The 21,596-nt window shown below is 40.8% G+C and overlaps 1 protein-coding gene across 4 annotated transcripts in view; it reads right to left on the bottom strand.

Annotated features, from left to right (window-relative positions):
* The window catches only part of CDH8 (cadherin 8), a 236,167-nt gene that overhangs the window by 210,649 nt on the left and 3,922 nt on the right, over window positions 1–21,596 (bottom strand). For all 4 annotated transcript variants that reach the window (XM_083514956.1, XM_083514958.1, XM_083514957.1 and 1 more), the window contains exon 2: window positions 5,705–6,152. In XM_083514956.1, the coding sequence (XP_083371082.1) occupies window positions 5,705–5,959 (255 nt within the window). In that variant the 5' untranslated portion in view covers window positions 5,960–6,152. The remainder of the gene's footprint in view (window positions 1–5,704; window positions 6,153–21,596) is intronic.

The raw sequence follows: 21,596 nt of genomic DNA, 5'->3' as shown, positions 1-21,596 counted from the left end.
AACACAGAAAATAAAGATGTACGGGAGTAGTCTTGCAATTAACAAAAATAAAAGCATTTAAAATAATATAATGAGCTAAGGAAAGTCAGATAGGTGCAGTTTCATTTTGCTCTTTGCTTATGACATTAGACCACAAAGTACTACAAGATGCCTATGATGTTATTTTGTATGGCAGCCACAGTGAGGTCATTCTATAAATACACACCTGCTATTGCATGCTGCCACTATTATAATACTTTTTTGACATTTGTGTGGTTTTGTTCTGTTTGGAAAATTGTACCTTCCATTAGAGATCCATTTGAAAGTTCCAGTTTAAATAATTTGTGCACCCATAATCAGGGCTGTATGAAGTGGGGGGTGGAGGGGGTGGGCCACCCTGGGTGCCACTTAGGGGGGGGGGACAAGATGGCCCCTGCCTCCCCCCGGCTGTAGAGCAGCTGAGGACACGCACAGTCAGTATGGGCGCCGCTCATGCGGCGTCCGTATGGGCTGCTACTCTCACGTACCATCCATATGGGCGTCCATACGGACTGCCTCTCACATGGCAACTGTACAGGCTGCCGCACGTGCGCACTCCGTACGGGATGCCACTCACACGGCAGCCGTATGGCCACAGTGTAAGAGTGGCATCCCATACGGAATGTGCATGTGCGGCATCCCGTACGGAGTGCGTATGGTTGCCGTGCGTGTGCACTCCATATTGGATGCTGCACATGCGCAATCTGTACAGACGTAGCACGTGCATCACTGGGCGGTTCGCCCCGCCCCTCAGCATCCCACCCCGGGTGCCAGAGAGGGTTCCTTCGCCACTGCCCATAATATTAGGAACCCATGACTACGATAGGGGCCATACTGATTTATTTTGTCTTCTGGGTGACTTGCCAAATTCATCAGTTGCTGTTTTCAGTGGCCTAATATTTTACAGGATAAATATATACATGCTTACTCAGAAGTAAGTGCCATTAAATTCAATACAGTTTGCACTCAAGTATGTATGTGTATGTCACAAACAGTACAGCCAAATATCCTGCTAAACAAAATGTGTATGGTATCAAGGGGTTATGGCAACAAACTAGAATCAGAAGTATTTAGTAACATGTTTTTCTTTTAATTACTACATTTAGAGCTGGCAGATAGGCATTAGTGATCTTACGGCCGTGACAGAGCCTTATTATCTTTCAGAGCAGTTTCAGTTTTTAGGAATGGCAAACACTGCATATTATATTTCTGCAAAGCAGCTTGCCCTCAGTGCTTGGTTGTTGTTTTTTTAAGTACACTTGCAATTGTGCATTGCTGACTGCAGGCAACAATTATTCCACAAAAGTCATAGCACAGCACCAAGGCAAGCATGCTTAGGCTTTAATTGTTTGTTTAGGAGTAGGCCCTCCTGAACTCAGCATCACAGAAGTTCAAGTACAACCAGAGTTGCTCTTGCTCTTTCAGACTGCAGGTTGGGCCCCTTTAACTGAAGAGGCTTCAGTAAAGGAACAGCTTACAATTCAAACGGAGCTGCTGCTTCTATATAAGGCTCAGTCTAAGGGCCTTTCTGCACAACCATTCATAGTTGTATAGTTGTTGTTTGATTTGACTTTATGTGAGTGAATTTGTAGCTGACTGAGTGCGCCTTTAGTCATATGTCACTGTTATTAGAAAGTGAGTTAGTTTTCCACATTAATAATAGTGTGCTGTGCCCAAATTGAGAAAAGTCCTGTGGCCGTAGTCACAACCCTTAAATACCCACATGTTCCTCCAGCCAGTAAATTTCAGAATTATCCACATGCACATGGCCCTTGCATCACCTTTTGTATTTATTGCCACTTATTCTGGAATTCTAATCTTGTGGGACTGTAGGAGTTAAGAAGAAAACCTGCCGTATGTGTCTTATCTGAGCTGTGGGGAACCTGGTCATTGTGATGAAATTTCAACTGCAGCTAATGATTGCTGTGATGGACAGTACCTTGACTCTGTACCATCGTTTCTACCTGCCATATCTCTCCTCTGACCTGAGCTCATAAACTGACAGTGCATATCTATCAGAAGGAAGGGGCCCAAAACATACATCTCCCAAACCATGCCCACCACCCCCAAACCATTCCACATAGAAACCAGGATTATGCTTGTATCCATGTCACAGAAATGACAATATTGAGGATCCAATACTGAGATCTTTTACAAATGTTGGGGGGTTTTGTAGCTTTGAGCTTATTACTATAGAATAATGACATCATGATGTGGCAGCATGTCAAAAAAATCTGGAAAAAATCCCAGCAGCTATGCTACTATAAATGGTAAGTGTGAAAAACTCCTAAGGCTAACTGTTGATGTAGCAACATCCGAGTTCTGCTGTCTTATGACAGAGGATTCAACTATAAAGCTGTAAATAAAACATTTTGAATGTGTTGTAAAGTGCAATATACTATTGTGACACTACATGGCAACTATATCAAATTCAATGCATTTTTTAAAAAAAGCATTTGCACACTATTTTTTGACCCAGAAGCTGCCTGCGGACAAATGCCAGCTCCCTCGGCCTATGGAGAGAGATGAGTGCGCAACCCCAGAGACGTTTGTGACTGGACCTAACGGTCAGGGGTACCTTTACCTTTAGATTCTACTACAGTCTGGGCTTGGCATAGGGTCTGGCTTTGGAGGAGATCACTGCTTGCCTCAAAACAGGGATGTTGCCACACTCACTATGGCTTCCCCAATTGGCTGGAACTACCCGTTTGACCCAACAAGGTCCTGTTTCTCCCTAATTTCCGCTGGTCTGTCATCACATAGATTAATATGACTAGCTACATAGCTTGTGAGCCATCCCACCTCCAGTTAGCTGAGATCAACTATATTGCAAATACAGGAAAGAAGTAGTAAATGGAATTAAAATAATGATACCCAAACAGCATCAGAAAAAAGAACTATGGCAGCAAATGGATGGATAGTCTCCCAGGTAAAAATGACTTTTCACAAAATGTTTCTCACTCTGTCCCTAAATTACCAAATGTGTGAATGCGTATTTTATTTGCTAGTGCAAATAAAGCCCTGACACTAATTATATCAGACAAGACAACGGCACATTGCTGGTCCATTTTTTCTTTATCTCTGCTATATGACCCAGTTTAGATGTGGTGGAAGTGACTTAGAATCATAGAATCTTAGAGTTGGAATGGACCCCAAGGGTCATCTAGTCCAATCCCCTACAATGCAGGAATCTCAGCTAAAGCATACATGACAGATGGTCATCCAACCTCTGTTTAAAAACCTCTAAGAAAGGAGAGTCCACCACCTCTAGTGGGAGTCTGTTCCACTGCTGAACAGCTCTTACTGTCAGAAAGTTTTTCCAAATGTTTAGTCGGAAATTCCTTTCTTGCAACTTGAAGCCATTGGTTCGAGTCCTACCCTCCAGAGCAGAAGAAAACAGACACGTTCCCTCCTCCATGTGACAGCCCTTAAGATATTTGAAGATGGCTATCATATCTCCTCTTTTCCAGGCTAAACATACCCAACTCCTTCAAGTGCTCCTAATAAGGCTTAGTTTCCAAACCCTTAATCATCTTGGTCTGCCCTCCTCTGCACACGTTCTAGCTTGTCAACATCCTTGTTAAATTGTGGTGCCCAGAATTGGACACAGTATCCCAAGTGTGGTCTGACTAAGGCAGAATAGAGTGGTACCATTAGTACTATGATCTGGACACTATACTTCTGTTGATGCAGCCTAGAATAATATGAGCTTTTTTTGCTGCTGCATCACACTGGTGACTCACGCTGAGCTTGTGGCCCACCAAGACCCCTAGATCCTTCTCACACGTACTGCTAGTAAGCCAGGTGCCCCCCATCCTATATTTGTGCATCTGGTTCTTCCTGCCTAAGTGCAGAACCTTACATTTGTCCCTATTGAAATTCATTTTGTTAGCTTGTGCCCAGTTCTCCAATCAGTTAAGGTCATTTTGAATTCTGATTCTGTCTTCTGCAGCATTAGCTACCCCTCCCAGTTTGGTGTCATCTGCAGATTTGATGAGCATCCCCTCAATTCTTTCATCCACTTATAAAGATATTGAACAACAACAGGCCCAGGACAGAACCCTGCAGCACCCCACTTGTCACTTTTTTTCCAGGATGACAAGGAACCATTATTGAGTACTCTTTGGGTTCGGTCAGTCAACCAGCTACAAATCCACCTAACAGTTACCTCATTCAACCCACATTTTACCAGATTCCTTGCGGGAATATCATGGGGGACTTTGTCAAAAGCCTTTCTGAAATCAAGATACACTATGTCCACAGCATTTCCCTGATCCACCAAGTTTAAATTCCATCCAAAAAAAAAAGAAATCAGATTGGTCTAGCATGACTTATTTTTGAAGAACCCATGCTGGGTCTCAGTAATCACAGCATCCTTTTCTAAATGTTCACAGTCCGACTGTTGAATTATCTGTCCTAGGATCTTCCCTGATATCAATGTCAAGCTCATCGGTCAGTAGCTACCTGACGTTTTGGCACATAAAGATGCAAGACCTAATATTTACACTGATCAGACTGTTTCTGTTGTTGTTACTAAGGCTCAGTGGCGTAGCGTGGGTTGTCAGTACCCGGGGCAAGGCAAGTCATTTGCACCCCCTAACCCATGGATTTGCGCCCCCTAACCATACCCCCCAGATGTTGCGCCCGGTGCGGCTGGCCCCCCCTGCACCCCCCACGCTACGCCACTGCTAAGGCTTTCTGATAACTTAAGTAGTTGGTAGTTTCTCCATGTTGTGATTGACAATAGTGTTCTGCCTAACTCTTTATTAATTTTACTTTTTCATTTTGTCCTTGGATTCCATGGGAACGTTACAATCTGTTTCCATATCATTAGCAATGAAAACAGAAGATTCATATTATTACAGGCAGAATTAAATTGCTATTCTGACACTGAAATCTATTTATTTCGCATGGGTGGAGGGATTGTACTACCACTTAATATTATCAGAAGATACCTCCTTTTACATTTGGACCTTTCTTACCCAGCTCCCTGCCTTAATCCATTTGATCTCTCAGCTCCGATCCTGGCTCAGAATCAACATGACTCTTCTCAGTACCTGCACCAATACTCTACTTTAGTTCAATCCCTCTGAAGGTGGTAGCTTTACTTTCATCATCAGCCCAGTATATTGTGTGGAACCCAAATTCCTCCCCCATCTGCTCTGGCTAGGGACATACTTCTAAAATCATGCCAAACCCTTCAGAAACCCATTCCTCTTTTCATCTATGCTGAACACCCCTGCTGATGACACCTGAAGCAGGTTACCTCATCGTCCTGCAAACTGGGACTGACCCAGTGCACCTTCTGCTTTCTGGGTGCTGTGGTGTTGATTGCTCAATATTGATATATGCATATGATAGCAGTACTAATGGAGAGTGGGCAACATTCACTGTAATCTTGCCCATGACAACAAGGCCAAATCATGCACTTTCAGCTCCTTGCCCTCATGTAGTATTGCAACAACAACTAATAACAATGATAATGATTACATTGCCACTATTATACAATGAGCATAGCCCTTACTAAATACAGAAAGCTTGTCAGATGCCAGATAATATGCTAATCCAGCAGTATCATGTCAAGTTATTCATAGATCATTGGATTAGGTAGCCAGTTTGATGGTAGAATCCAAAGAAATGAACATTTGCCATCAGTCTTCTTGAAGTTATATGAATATTGACTTACCCGGCCAACTAATATAGGTTCTGGTCCAGAAAACTCCTCCAGGACAAACATTTGATTCCACACCCAGCCCCTCTTGGAACGGTTCAACACTCTTTGTTCTTCACTTAGCTCATTTAGTCCTCTGCTGGATCCACTCGGTAATACGTGAGAATGATTCATTGGAGCCATGTACATAGATGGGAATGCAGTAATCCATAATATTACTAATGGAGCCCACGTATCCATAAACATTTCTGTTAGTCTTTCTGGCATCATTCCACACGTTAAGCAAATCAGCACCAACAATGAAACAATTATTTTGCTTTCTTCCAGATCATAGTCATCCGATTCATCATGCGGCAAAGAAGATTTACTTACAGCTCCGTCATGAGTCTAGAGCACAGTAAACATAAATAGGAATTGCCTCGATGGCAGAAAGAAGTCTAGGCTTTGTTGCCTTCAGAGATTCCTGAAAAATTAAAAAGAAAATCAAGTTAGCAAGGAACTAGCTAGTAATGTGTGTTGTCCCTCATAATAAAAATTAAGGAGCAAGAGCTTTCTTTATTGCATGAAAGTATAATCCACTCTTATGTGTTCCTCACACATCTACATTAGCAGATCAACAGGTGTCCATCTCTGTGTTTCCCCACAATCTTAAGTTTCTAGCTCCATACAAGAGATATAGTTTGTTGTTTTAAAAAACTCCACACCTTGTACATAGCAGGGAGGCAGTTATCCAAACATATGGATGTTGGGGGTGGGGGACTCATCAGGAAATGTCCTACCTCAGTGAAGATCATGCTATCCTTTCTGGCTGCTAAGTGACACCTCTACCTTTCCACCAGTGGTGGACTTTGGTCTTTCAAATTCCAATGGCACCCTGTGCAAGGCCAAAATTCAATGCCCCCTGCCTCTCACCTTCCGTTCTGCTCAATTAACTACATCATGCTGCCCTAAATCAGCCTCTGCCAGTCCCCCTCTTGGATAGCTAACTTTAACATCAACAGAATTAACCTTTGCATTGCACACTAAATAATCTCTGCTGTTGCACTTCAAACAGAAGGAAGGGAACAGGAATTAGCTGACCAGAACTGCTGATCTTCTGACATTTTTGTAAGCACTGTGTTCCTTCAGGTGGTTATTTTTAAAGGGAGAAGGAAAATCTACATTTGACAGGAGATTTAGACTCATTTCTCTCAACTCAGAAGTGTCCAATTAAGTTCCCATTGAGCCATCGCTAATGCATCAAGATTCATTAGCCACGATTGAATCCAATCTCAGAATAGCTCTGTGGGAAAAGCTGGTACTGCCAGGCACAAAAGTGGCATCAACCACAACAGGGAAAAGAAACAACATTCATGTTTTAAATGGATTTCACATTAAGCCTAACTTGATTCCTGTGTTATTTTAGGCTGAATTGAGACATAAGACATATTTCAATAGATGCTTACGAACGTAACCTGACATTAGGTAGATGCTTCCTTGCATCAGTGCCAAGAAACCCATTTGGCAGAAATCACTTAGTGTGTGTGAATTCTGTATTCTCTCTACTTCGGATAAGATATATTAGTAGACTGCACTAAGTGAGCTGACCGTACCTGGGAATAGCACTCCTAATGGCATCTGAAAGGGGGTTCTGTAACTCCTCCTAAGGAAATATTCCTTAGATTGGGAAACCTGAGGACTGGGAGCTAAATGTGGCCACCCATCTCTCTCTACTGGTCCTCAATTCCCCCCCCAGGCCACACCCTTAACAGGCCCTGCTTCACACCCTAAAAGTTTTTGCCTGATTGGAAAATGCCATATAATACAGAAGGGTTTGTGAGTGTGTATAAACTAGCCAATTCTACGAAGGTAAGATTTGCATTTGTTGTTCTGCCCACTTTTGCCTCTGGTCCTAGAAACCAGTGGCATGTGGCCCTCAGAAGGTTGTCTCGAAGGGAATGCATCCTTCAGGATGACTTGGTTCTCTCGTCTTAGATTCTCAGATCCTTTCCCCATGTCATATGCCCTTGAAGATTACTTGGGTACTGTAAGCAGATGAGAATATGGTATACCAGCTTGTAGACTGGTATAGGCCTATAGGAACGTATCTTGCAAATTGTTGTTGTTGTTGTTGTTGTTGTTGTTGTTGTTGTTGTTGTCTGCCCACCTGGCTGGGTTTCCCCAGCCACTTTTTTAATAAAAAGAGGAAGATCAATACTGGCTCCCATTGTGTTTTGGGGTATGATTCATGGAATTAGACTAAAACTATAAAGCATAGGATCAGGATGCTCTAACGGCTGCAGCTGTAAATGTGAACCTGAGCATTCTTTGAGGTCTTTAAAGGCCCTCTTCTGGGAGGGTCTACCTTCTGTGGTTAGGTGGTGGTGGTTGAACTGCAATCCTAAAATATAGGAGTAAATCCCATTGAGGCTCATGTGACTTCCATCCTACTAACCATAGATAAAATTATTCTGCAAGTCGCATTAAATCCAATGTCAATTAAATGTGACTAACTGCCCACCCCCGCCATTTTGCACATTATGTGGTGGTTCACTTGAAATCAACAGTGCTTTCTTACATCCACATTTAATATGCTTGGGGTAGAAGCAAAGAATGAAATATGATGAAGTGTTCTTATAGACATCATCTCATTGATTTTCTGCCGTTAAGACAATGCATATGATCATATATAATGCACTTAGTTGCATTGATATTTCTGGCATAAATTCCAAACGTTGCACTATCATACCTGTGGGTCAAAGTAAATTGGTGGGCAATGGATTGAAAGAAGTTATTAACTTCATTGAAACTCTTCTGCAAATTCAGTTACCTCGGTATGAAAAGAAAAGACTGCAACAGATCTTTAGTAAATATTAATAAAGTTAATAAATAACAGTTTAACATGCAAAACAGCCTAGGAATAGAAGGACCTGCTTTAAGCTGAATCATGCTGTTGGTTCATCTTACTAAGTTTTGTCTACACTAGGGAGGTAACATAATCCTCTTGTAGCTCAAGGGTTGTATTACAGTATGGTGACCCTTTCAGGACAGCATGCTGCTAGTGGGAGGAGACAAAGGCTAAAATTACTAGACTGCAGTTCTTACCTTTGAACAGTCAGCTACATTCTAGCCACACACAGAGATTCCTCTACAAACACACACACACACACACACACACACACACACACACTTCTGCCTCCATCTTTTACCCAGCAATTACAGCTCAAGTACACACCCCGGCTGGGCAAAAAGCACTTGAGTAGACTGTGGAGGAGGTCCAATGAGGGGTGGACTTGGGCAGGTGCAAGAAACAGAGAGTCCCAAGAACCATATAGAGAAGCCTGGAGAACAACATTCAGTCCCCAGGTCTGATTTTCTCTACCCATGGTCTACAGTGACAATGCCATGGTTTCAGACAGGAAACATCCCCAGCCCTGCCTCAATAAGAATTGAACTTGGGGTACCTTCTGCAACCAAAGCCTTTTAATAAAAGGGCATAAAATCACCTCAAATTCCTCTTAAAATGAATTTTCAAACCACAGCATGTCTGGCCAAATTAGGAACCTCTTCATCTCACTAGTGCATTGATTTACATCCCAACTTCCAGTTGAAATGATTTCAGAGTTACATGAAGGTTTATCCACATCAGAATATGCTGAGGACTCCTTTTACAAATGGTCCCTTCTTAAGGAGCAATCCGCTCTTAATTTCATTCTGCATTCATTGCTGCCTTGTTGATCATTTGTGATTACAAGCAATAGATAAGCCCTCCGACCCCAGCAATTCATTAAGATGGGTTTAGGTCGATTCACAGACATTTGTTGTTACATTTCAAACATGGCAGCATTGATCTTATTGAAATAAATTACATTACCGTAGGCAAACAATTTAAATTTTTGTTTGAAAGCTCTGTTTGAATGAAGTCAGGACCAAAACAACACTCAGGCTGACTGTTGGAAAAGGAAGTCAATTATCCATTTGTTAGTTGCTGGGCAAACTTGGTGTATAGCAAAGAAGTAAAAGAAGAAGAAAAGAGCAATCTTCAAAATTCCAATAAGTGGCTTTTATTCCTTATTCATGTTATCTTTGGCCCTTTCATCATTTTGGGGGCAGTTTAGCTTTTCCTTTAATAAAATCAATAGTTAGAATGGAAACACACAAACACACACACACACACACACACACACACACAAGGACCAAAGGCTCCAAAGCTATCATCCTCATTCAGGTGAATAGTTCTTAATTCATTGCAAGATGAATGATCTTGAATTAAGCCTGTCAATTTGATGTATGCTAAGTAAATCCTAAATAAATGCAAAATATAAAGTGATGCAAAATGTAAGTTGTGTGAAATTGGAAAAGTGGAGGCCAAAGTGTTCACATGCAAAATCACAGCAAACCTAGCATTTCTTTTCTATTCTTATCAAGTATGTATATATACCACTAACTTGATTTTCTAAAATACAAAAAACCTCTAAACAGATTGAAGATTTATTTGGGATGGTTTTATATTTCTTTTTTAAAACAACAACAGGATGGATGGATGGATAGATAGTATCTATCTATCATCTCTATCGATCATCTAACAAAATATTCACAGTTTTGGGAATATTCATAACTCTGTTGAAGATCTGCATAAGCATGGAACTTCAGATGTTGCAGAATATTCAGCATCCTAAGTCTGTAAAACTGTCGGGTAGTAGGCTCTATTGAAAACAACAAGACTTATTTCTGAATAGAAATGTACAGCACAGCACTGTTAGTATCCTAGCATTATTAATTTTACTTCTCGCTCTAGTCAAAGTGCAAGATGGAGAACCTGTGTGATTCCATATGTTGCTGAACTGCAACTCCCACTATCTCTAACCATTGGCCATGCTGGCTGCAGCTGATGGGAGTTGTAGTTCAGCAACATGTAAAGGAGCACAGGTTCCTTGCACCTGGGATGGATAGATTTGTGAAAGGTGAAGCAGGGAGAGAGGCTGAGATTGTATTTGAGGGGGCAAGCTCTGCCCTTGCCTAGTTTTGCTTTGGATAATGATTGTCTTCTTCCTTGAATATCTTTGGTATGGGATTTCAAAATCCCTTAGCTATAACTCAGATGCACAATGCAGTCTTCTCCCTGTTTCTTTCCTCTTTTTTGTTATTACTGGATTGCTCCATCTTCTTACTGACACCAACAAAGAAACAATATATATATTCCCCTCCCTTCCCAACTCTTCCGTGCATTTACTTTCCACAGTCTTCGAACAATGCTCCTGTTTGCCTTTGGCTTCATGCTGCTCTGTCTGTTCTTTAACCTGATTCCTTTTTGAGCGTTATATTCACCGCTGCAGGTATTTGGTTACACTGGCAAGAGCACCACTTACGCGATGCAGTTTCTTGAGAATTTGAACAGGGGGTCTATTTGCCCTCATTGTAGGATCTGCATTCCAGAACCCACATAGACACACAAAGAAAGAGAGAGGGAGAGAAAGAGATTGTCCTCTTTCAGATGGCTGGTCCTTGTTCACAGCAGCGCTCCTGAATGAAGCCTGTTAATTTAATGTGTACAAACACAGGACTTTAAATGTATTCAGGTAGTTCCCTTAATGGAGCTACCTGAATGCCATCTCCCGGTAATTACATGAGCTTATTACAGTAACTCTCTTTACTCTTTATTCAAGCCATCCCCCCGTTACTTGTTACCTTTGCTTGCTGCAAGGATCTAAAAAGTAGGCTAAGCTCTCCAAGAAAGAGCTGTATTTTTGTGTTTCATGTCCAAAGCAGTCCGCTTCCCTGCCCTTCTTGTTGGGGTAAATACCAACTTTGCATTGCTTACAGAGAAACAAAACACTTGGCTAAACATTGTCGATGGAATTAAAGATTTGTTGGTGAGCAACAGATGATTCCATGCTTCTTGCCATGCAGTGGTGGGAATCAGTGTCTTTTGCTTTGCTGGTACTGTTACAGGTGCCACATAATACCGGTTCCACATTTGTAAGAACTTGATATTATAGCATGGCAGGATTTACACTTTGGAATGCCCTGCTTACTGATATCAAGCAGGTGACTTCTCTGTATTCTTTTTGGTGCCTGCTAAAAACGTTTTTGTTTGGACAAGCTTACTCAGATGTTTAGAAAGTTAATGCAAGTTTTCATCTGGTTTATTTTCCCCCTGCTGTTTATTGCTATTTTAGCTTTTTGAAAGTTTGAAATTACTGTAGCTAATTTTTCTTATCAAAATTTTGATTGTTTTATCTTTTTGTAATCTTCTTTGAGGTTTGTTTGCTTTCACAATAAAGTAGTGTATAAATGTTATTTTTTAAAATATATATATTTACTTCTTGTCCTACATGCTTTGCCAGTTGCCATAAGACTGCACAAGTGAGCTCAAAGACTTGCTGATTTTTGCCAGTGTCTAGAGGACAAAGGACTCCTGAGGGGCCTGCACCTCCACCATCCCAGGTAGAATACCATGGGAAGAAGATGACCATGTTGGTCCCAGCTATCAGCCCGAGAAGCTTGCTTCTCTTTCTGTCCCCCTCCCCACAACTAAGAACTTTGATCCAACAGCCAATTAAGGAGAGATAAAGAAAACTTTCACTTTTTGTTTCTCTCTGTTTTTGAGATTTCTATTACACATTTCTGCATCAGTTTGTAAGTTTTCTTTTTCTTTTAAAGGCCTTGTGTAAATTCATCAGCAGTTTAGTACGTTTGTACATTTTAGAAATGTTTACTATATTTCCAAGCACAATTCAAAGTGTTGGTGCTGACCTTTAAATCCCTAAATGGCCTCAACCCAGTATACCTTGAAGGAGCGTTTCACCCCCATCGTTCTGCCTGGACACTGAGGTCCAGCGCCGAGGACCTTCTGGTGGTTCCCTCACTGCGAGAAGCCAAGTTACAGGGAACTAGGCAGAGGGCCTTCTCAGTAGTGGGGCCCGCCCTGTGGAACACCCTCGCACCTGATGTCAAAGGAAAAAACAACTACCAGACTTTTAGAAGACATCTGAAGGCAGCCCTGTTTAGGGAAGCTTTTAATTTCTGAAGGACTATTGTATTTTAATATTTTGTTGGAAGCCGCCCAAAGTGGCTGGGGAAATAATAATATTATAATTATTTAGTGTGTCCCACCCTCTCTCTCTCTCTCTCTCTCTCTCTCTCTCTCTCTCTCTCTCTCTCTCTCACACACACACACACACACACACACACAAACTTTCTCTCTCTCTCTCTCTCTCTCTCTCTCTGTCTGTCTGTCTGCAACGCATTTACCCTGATAATGTGCATTAGTATGTATATTCGAGGGGAAGGAGGTTTGCATCTCGGAGAATTGCATTAACACGAGAAGCAATTCCATTGTTTCTTATGTCCCTATTTACAAACCACCATTTCATTCTGGCACAAGCTGAACCACCTCCTCTACCTCTCCTCTCCAGTAGCCTATATTGTATCTATCGTTTAAAAATAATAATTCTAAGGACAGGGCCTGTCCCTCATTTCCATTTATGTACAGCAGGAGTGGCTAATGTGCTGCTCTCCAGATGCTGTTGCACTGCCAGTACCACCATTCCTGACCATAGGACATGCAGACTGGGGTTGGTGGGAATTGGCCTCCAATAATTTCTGGAGGGCCTTAGGTTATATACCCTTGCTGTACCATCAGCACTGTTCTGAATTTTTGTTTGATGTCACATAAAGCCACTTCAGGATGCTTTCTTTCTTTTCTACCTGAAAAGTGGGAGAAAGATTATATAAATAAATGCTGATAACTCCATTGTTAGTAGAACAATATTTAGCTACAAACATTTCCAATAGATTTTACTTTCAGTAAGTGAAATAAACACAGTGGAAAGTTGCTTTTCAGCAAATGTGCATAAGATCGCACCATTACTTTCCCCTGGTCTGGGATATAGGATCAATTTGGTTTGGTTTGCATTTTAACAAGAACCAATACACAATCCAAAACATGCTATCTTTCAGAACATTTCTCTGAATTTTGCAATGCACTTTTTAAATTAAAAAAGCTTTATGAGTTTTCACTTCGGAGGAAAACAACAACAACAACAGTGCAGAACAGTGGTGAAATAAAAACTGGAAGAATGAGTAACTGAGAGAAAATGAAATTGACAGGTTTATCCATTCCTACCTCTGGATGAGAGATTTACAATACATGTTTTAATAGTTAGTGTTATTACAAGTATGCAAGGAAGATTTCAGTGTAGGCAGAGATACGCCAATAATAATAATAATAATAATAATAATAATAATAATAATAATAATAATAATAATTTATTTATTTATACCCCACCCATCTGGCTGAGTTTCCCCAGCCACTCTGGGCAGCTATAAGCAGACTGCACAACCAGCAATCCTTCATTTTCTCAAAAGAAAGCATAACACGTGCACCCAAACACCCACATACCCAAATAACTAACTTTTCTCTCCTCTTCCTCTCTGAATACAAACTGTAAACTTGGATCAAAATCATATCCCTGATCTGTGCAAGTACTTGGATGCTGTCCCTTTCCCTTTCTTGCTTTACAAAAGCTGGATAGTGATTTTCACTTATCAAAGAATGCTAACGTTCTTTCATTAAACTCCTGGGCTCCTCATTCACAGTGAGTAAGACAGCTATAATTCTGAAAGAAAGAAAGAAAGAAACAAGCTTCACCAAGAGCAGGTCTAAACAATCTGTGATGCCCCAAACTGCATGCAGGTTACCAACCATGTATAGCAGCCCCAGTGGGCTCAGTACATCTCCTGTTGTTGCCATTCATCTGGGACTTGAAATGCAGGGGCCTGTCAAGCTCCTGGCAAACCACAATCCATGGCTCGGTGGCCTGCGTTCAGCTTGATGGGTTATGAGTTGTCTTTTTCTTCCTCAGTGAAAAAAACATTGTCCAACTTCCTCTTTACTTGCAAGTATATTTTGGACCCTACATTTTGTATGAAATTATCTACTAAAACACTCAGCGAGCTCAGATTACATAGGTTTGGGAAGAGTGTGTGTGTGTGTATGTGTGCCTTAATAGCATTTAAGAAAGCTACTCATTCTAACAGACTGACATGTTCCTCTCTTTCTCTCTTTGCTAAGAAAGCCCATGGGTCAGTGGAAAAGTGAAGACAAAGAATCACTAAAGGAAGTAGGTCACACCACATATTTGAGCTGGTGAGTGATAAAAAGGAGTTAAAACAATGTGGTTTTTATTTACTTAAAAATGTCGCCACCATAACAAATTACCCTTGTTTATGTATCACTTATCACTGAACATAAAAGCCCCCAACATGTGTTAATCACAGGAAGTGTGCTTCATGCAGTTACCTTGGAGTGGCTAAATTTGCAAAAGAAATTTTAAAAAGTAAAAAAAAAAATAAACCCTCATGAAAATTCATCAGCGTTTTATCGTGAATTTATTCGAGTGTAGTTTTGCATTTTATTTTGTGAAATATACAGAGCATATGCAGAGCAATTTCCTCAAACGTAATGGATTTTTGAATCATTTTCACTAATATATGCAGTTTTGTACACATATTTCTCCTTCATGCCAAGTCAGAGTTAATAAGAACATAAAAAGAACCTTCTGGATCAGACCAATAGCCCATTGAGTCCATCATCCTATTCTCACAATGGCGAACCAGATGCCTGTGGGAAATCAGCAAGCAGGATTTGAGTACAATAACATTCTGCCCTCCTTGGATTTCCAGCAACTGATATTCAGAAGCATTGCTGCCTAAAGTTGTGGAGGCACAGCATAGCCATCACAGCTATCAGCCATTAATAGCTCTCTCCTCTGTGAATTTGTCTCCTCTTTTAAAGCCATCCTGTGGCCTCCTGTGGGAACGAGTTCCACAGGTTAACTCTGCACTGTGTGAAAAGTACTTTCTTTTATCTGCCCCGAGTCTTCTAGCAAAGGATCCCAAGGTTAAGTGAGCTAAGCGTGCCTCTAAAACCATAGACCTTGCTCTTCCAGGCAATTCTAAGTTAAGAGCAATCAACTTATTTTGATGGCCCTTGATCTATTCTAACGTAGGATGAGTCTTAGTATCTCCACCCCCAGGGCATCAGCAAGTGGGCAAGGACGTCAACAAAAATGAAGCCTATAAGTGAGCCGCTGCTCACTTAAGGACTATGGTTGTGCACATACTTAGCGCCTACGCAAACTGAAAAGGGTGTGGTTTTTCTTTGTGTTGGTTCAGAAAAGGTCCCTGCTGTCATAGTAGCTTCTCTTATTGGAGAAAAGTTGTGTGGCCTCTACCTGTTCCTGTTCTCACCCTGTCTTCCTCCTTTGCAAAGAAACAGCAGACACTGCAGTTGTCGAAATGCTTAACACCTGTCTTACATTGGTTTGGAATTGCTGTCACAACTTGTTAGTGTGGGTAAATGCCAAACAATCTGTACGTCACTCAGAAATAAGTCACGCTGAATTCCATGAGTATTACTCTCTAATTATGTACAGGATCGCAACCTGAACTGCTTAGTCTTAAAGGTGCCACACAGGTCTGTTGACAAGGGCTCACATGAAATTCCAGATCTATGGAGAAAGATGATTCCCCTCGCCCAGCTTATTCACTTCTGTTTCTTCTTTCAAGAATGGGGAATTTGCTAGAAGGATATTAAGTAGACTATGTAGGCTAGGACCTGGGAGATCAGGGTTAAAGTCACCATTCAGCCTTGAAGTTCTTTGTGTGGCCTTAGGCCAGTCACCGTCTCTCATCATATCTCTCAGGGTTGTTGTGAGGATGTCATGGTGAAAAGGAGACTCATGAATGCCACATTGAGCTCCTTGGAGGAATGGTGGAATGCCTATAATCTCAATACTGATATATAAGAATTATAATAATAAATAGCCTCTTCAGCTCTTCAGTCCCAGATTTGATGGAGGTGTGTGTGTGTGTGTGTGTGTGTGTGTGTGTGTGTGTGTGGCCAGGTTTGGAATAATGAAAGAGCCTAACCTAAAAATCAAAGAAGAAAGCATCAGGGACACCACCAGGATATTCTGGGCTACAAACATTAGACTGCCCAGCACCAGTCTGAATACCAGTTCCTGGAAGCCACGGGAGGGGTGAGTGCTCTTGGCCTTGGATCCTGCTTGCTGGCTTCCCATAGGCATCTAGTTGGCTACTGTGAGAACAGGATGCTACACTAGATTGATCACTGTTGACCCTAACTTCTCACAAGGAGTTGTGCTGCATCATAGGGGCATGCACCAAAAGGTCCCCTCCTTGCCTGAACAGGTGGGTTTGGGGTAGGCAAGATATGACTACCTCACCTTCAACGTACAGGATTGGTTCATCCATTATATCAAGCTTAGCAGTTAAATGATTAGATTCTTGCACATTTTCATTCTGTGCAGATCATTTTGTATTGGTAAAAACAGCCTTAGTTTACTCCAACTATGGTTTTCTTGTCTCTTTATTTTCTGCCTCTACTCACAAATCAAACAGGTGTGAATTAAGTTTGTAGAGACACCTGTTTGTTACATGGATAGATTACATATGCATAAAAGTACATTATGTGTGTACTTGAAAAACATTAAACCCTCTCTGGTTTAAGGCTGTCTAATGAGTCAAAAGCAGATAGAACAAGCTCTCGGACACTTTAGATCAGTTGTCTGTTGGTATTGTTCATGTACAGAATAATGAAGGATTCTTAACCAAATACCTTCTCTTTCTCTTCTACCACAACTAGGAGTTAACAGATCTGTCATTTTGTATTTCTGTTGGTTTCTCATTTTTTCAACCTTAAGTTCAGATCTCTTTTTCAAAAGAAAGAAAGAAAAGGAAAAGGTCCCCGTGAAAGTTGATCAGGATTTTAGTGAGAATTTGTCCTAGTATGAACATTGCTGTATACAAATTTGCCTAAGACACAAAGCAAAATCCTTCAATATAATTCATTTTTTGTATAGTTTTCACCACTGTGTTCCTTTTTACGCTCACTTTAGCAGTTTTGTACACATTACTTGGCCAGAGAACTGCATTGCAAAATTCAGATAAATGTGCATTTCAAAGGATGGCTGGGTTTCACCCATTTGTCTCAGAGAGTGAAAATTGGGCAAGTCGGCCCTTAAATGTGAACAGGATCAAATTCCTCCACCATACCTTCTTTCAGCACTCTTCATTTCACATAGGCAAGTTTCAACTAGTTCCTGCCAATCTGTTCTCTCACACACTCTCATTCTCTCTCTGACCCATGCTTGGTTTGGTGAGGGTTGCATTAGACAATCCAAACACTCTCAGATCAATTCAAAGGACAAGGAATGGGAAGCAAGCTATGCCAAGCACGTTAAAGACAAATGGAGTGCCCTGTTACTGAGAAGAAGGTGTTAACCAGTCAACATCTTAAGCTCCACTTATCACTTCTGCTTTATCAGCTTGAGTGTGCTTGTCCTGTTCTTCAGGAAAATTGCTTAAATATTAATGGAGGCCATATATATAATGTTTTATTATCATTTCCCCCTGTCATCTGCTGAGACATGGCACAAAGCATTGTTGTCTCAGCCTTGATTTTTGTCTTCAGACAGCATTACCTGTCATGTGCATAATTAACGGAAGAAACATCAACAGCCTTCCTTTGTAACAAGACAGAGTCTGAAATCAAGATGTTAAAAGGGGATTAATCTTTCTGAGTGCATGCATGGAATTTATCTCAATGGTTGCATCATGGGAAGGAAATCTTGACAAAGATACTCGTAGAAGCTCCTGGGAAATCCTGTTGGGAGCATTCTAGGTAGATCAAAGAAATGTAGCTAATATCACGTATCAGCAGACCAAATTAGGAGCTAAAGCTGCTGTCCTAAACCAGTGCCTTGGAGGCATGTTCAGTGAAGGAAGCAGGATTTATGTGATGCCTTGTTAAATTCTGCAGCCCTCTCATCATACTAGAAGTTGAGGGTCACCCAAATCAATGAGATACATGCTACAATCTAATGTAGAATTAAGCATGATGTTTTGAACGTGTTTCAGTGGGCTTTAGGGTGCTTACATTTTCAATCTGATGCAGCCTTACTATGAACTCAGTGGAATAAATTTTAGGACTGAGATGCAAGGGTTGGATTTTCAGTGATAATGTTAACCAGGATTTCATTGCTGCATTTCAATGTAGAGAATACTACTAGCCCACCTTTTTCAGATGTTCAAAAGAAGAAATAGACCTGACTCTAACAATTTTTTTACATTAACAAAATGCATGCAAAATGTGCATTTTAGAGGAAATACTTTGAAAAACACTGGGAAGAATGTGCAGTTTACAGGAAGAATACATACAAAATGTGCACAATATACATCTGGATTTTACATGCCTTCTTTCATGCGCCCACGAAGAAATAGGGTGGAATACGACCTATGTATGATTGAGTGAAACTGACTCAATTTGGACTTAGGTTGGTCCACCCATTCCCAACTTCAGAAAAGTGTCAATTTCATCAAAAGTAAAATTGTTCCTCCCCCTTTCATTTGAACATCTGAAGGAAGCTTTAATCTAGAGCTACTAGAATTTAAGTGATTGTATGTGTAAAAACAATTATCCATCTTGAACGTATTAGCAAAGATTGATATTTACATTATCCCAATTCAGTCCCTCACATCTGCCTAGGCATTCGGAGTTTAAGAACCTATTTCATACCAAGTCATACCTTTAGTTCACATAGCTTTGTATTGTCTACACTGAATGGCAGTAGCTCTACAGGAGTCTTCTCAGTCTTGCCTGGAAATGTTAGGGACCTTTTACATGCAAAATTTGTGCTCTGCACTGACCTACAAACTGCCCCCCCACACACACATTATCGATGCTATTGGATGTGGATTACTAGCAGGATAGCATGCTATATAAATATCCTGAGTGTAGCAAGTAGATTCTGAACATTGGTGCCTTGAACAGTTAGGGTTTAAGGATGTGTTTGTAAAAGCAGGTGGTTTTCAAAAACAAAGCTTGAAAATATCACAGTGAAACGCATATGCTTGAATTTGTGCAAAATCTGGTCTCCACTCTAAAGGTTATGCAAATGGGTTCCAGCCAGCTTCATTTGAAGTACTTTAGTATAAAACTGCTTTGGGGGATCAGGCCGTAAACTGAGAAGGTTTACATCCTAAATGACATGTCTTGAACTCATTTCTGTTTCTGACCTTCTATAGTTGCCAGGTTGATCTCATTTTCTCTCCCTTGTTATACCTGCATCACATCTTCAGAGGTCACATTCTGTAGTTCTGGAAACTTTCCAGTTTCCACATCCCAAATCTCAGTCTGTTAAGACTGAGATTTAAGGACCGATGAAGGATGGTTTCCAAACAAGGAAATCATGAAAAGATTTATGAGATTTACAAACTACTCTGCATTGTCATGCATGTGTATTTGCATGTTCCAACACTATCCATAATCTAAATGCTATTGCTCTTAAAACTGCACATTTTACAAACAGCAAAAGAATGGTGTTGCTTTCATAACCTTATTGTAGGCTTTGGAAGGAACCCGTGTGGTTACCGCTGGACGCAAAATGCTAGACAAAATTAGCATGTGGGTATATTATTGCTCACTGCTGAAAGTAAGATTTCTACAACCACAATAACCAGAACCAAAACCAAATAAACAGAACCATATCAGCTAAATTGAAATTAGATTATCAGGCATTCCCAAGGATTAAGATTTAAACACCAGGAGGCTGAACCTTTGATCCCAGTATACTGACTTAGATACTAAACAAGGAAACACACAAAACAAACATTAGTATGCTTCTTTCTCCCATGAAATTCAAAACCCTTGCTATGAATGCTGATCAATCAACAAAGAAGTTCTGGAGTGGTCATGCTTGAAAAATCTCTGAAGTGGTGGAATAAGTATTTATATGGGTCTGTGGATAAACTGATGGAGGAACAGAGAAGATGCTCCATCATCAGGACAGAGATTCTACAGCCTGGGTGAAATCCCATTCTCACCATTTGCGCTGCCAATTGCATGGACATTTAGAGTTTTTCTTATTCATTGGAAATGCTGAGAGGGGAAGAATTCTGGAAATTTAACACTCTGAGTCACCAACTACTCTGCTATGGTGTATTGCCGTGAAATTGCTAACAACTGGATTAGCCACTGGTGCAAACAGAGGAGTTGTTACCTCTGCTTTTAAACTGGTCTTCCCAAATCCTTCAGCTAACAGTGGAAAATATCTAAAGGGATGCTAGGTGCATGTTTGACTTCTTGTTTTCAGTTTTTATCCAGTATTTCCAAGCTTGGGAGCATTTGAAGTTCAACTACGTGTCCAGTTGGCTACCTGGTGTAGCAAATGAAGTCAATAACCAAAGAGTGGCAAGGCTTGCCATTTTGTTATGCAACCATCATAAGCATGAGTTGTGTGCGGGACTTTCACTTGAAAGTTGGCCCATTACCAAACAATGTTTTCACCAAAATATGCTTAGACATTTATATATAAAGAGTATCAGCATCAGTTTCCATTGCAGCCTACTAATCCTCCTTTATAACAACCACTTTTTACTAGTTTGAAGAAACCCACACTCATTCTCCATATGCACACAATCTACCGTGAAAGGCTCATTTCTATTTTCAAAAGTTAGATGGTTTCCTCACTGAAAATTTGTTTCTGTGCAAACAAAGAACACCAAATTTGCATTTGTACATGATCTTTGTTAATAGCTGGTACAAAGGTGAGAGCCAAATCCTTACTTCTACTGACTAAAATAATATCAGTAGTCATTATTGGTAGAGATAAAAATTCTCAATAGCTAAAACATGCAATTTTTGGAGTACACACGCTATACAAAATACATAGGGTGTTATAATATGCCAACTAGGTGAGACTGGGCAACTGTGTGAAAAAATGCCTAGCTCTCCTTCTGTTTATACTGGCCACCAAGGTTGTGGCTGCATGCATGCAGCAAATGTGTATGCCTGGGAAACAATGTAACCTAACTACATGCGTACCCATCTCTACGCCCACTC

The sequence above is a fragment of the Podarcis liolepis genome (genome assembly GCF_965112155.1).
Source record: "Podarcis liolepis genome assembly, chromosome: 7".
Classification (NCBI taxonomy): domain Eukaryota; kingdom Metazoa; phylum Chordata; class Lepidosauria; order Squamata; family Lacertidae; genus Podarcis; species Podarcis liolepis.
Note: the sequence above shows the minus strand (reverse complement) of the source record. Positions and strands in the feature narration are given on the sequence as shown.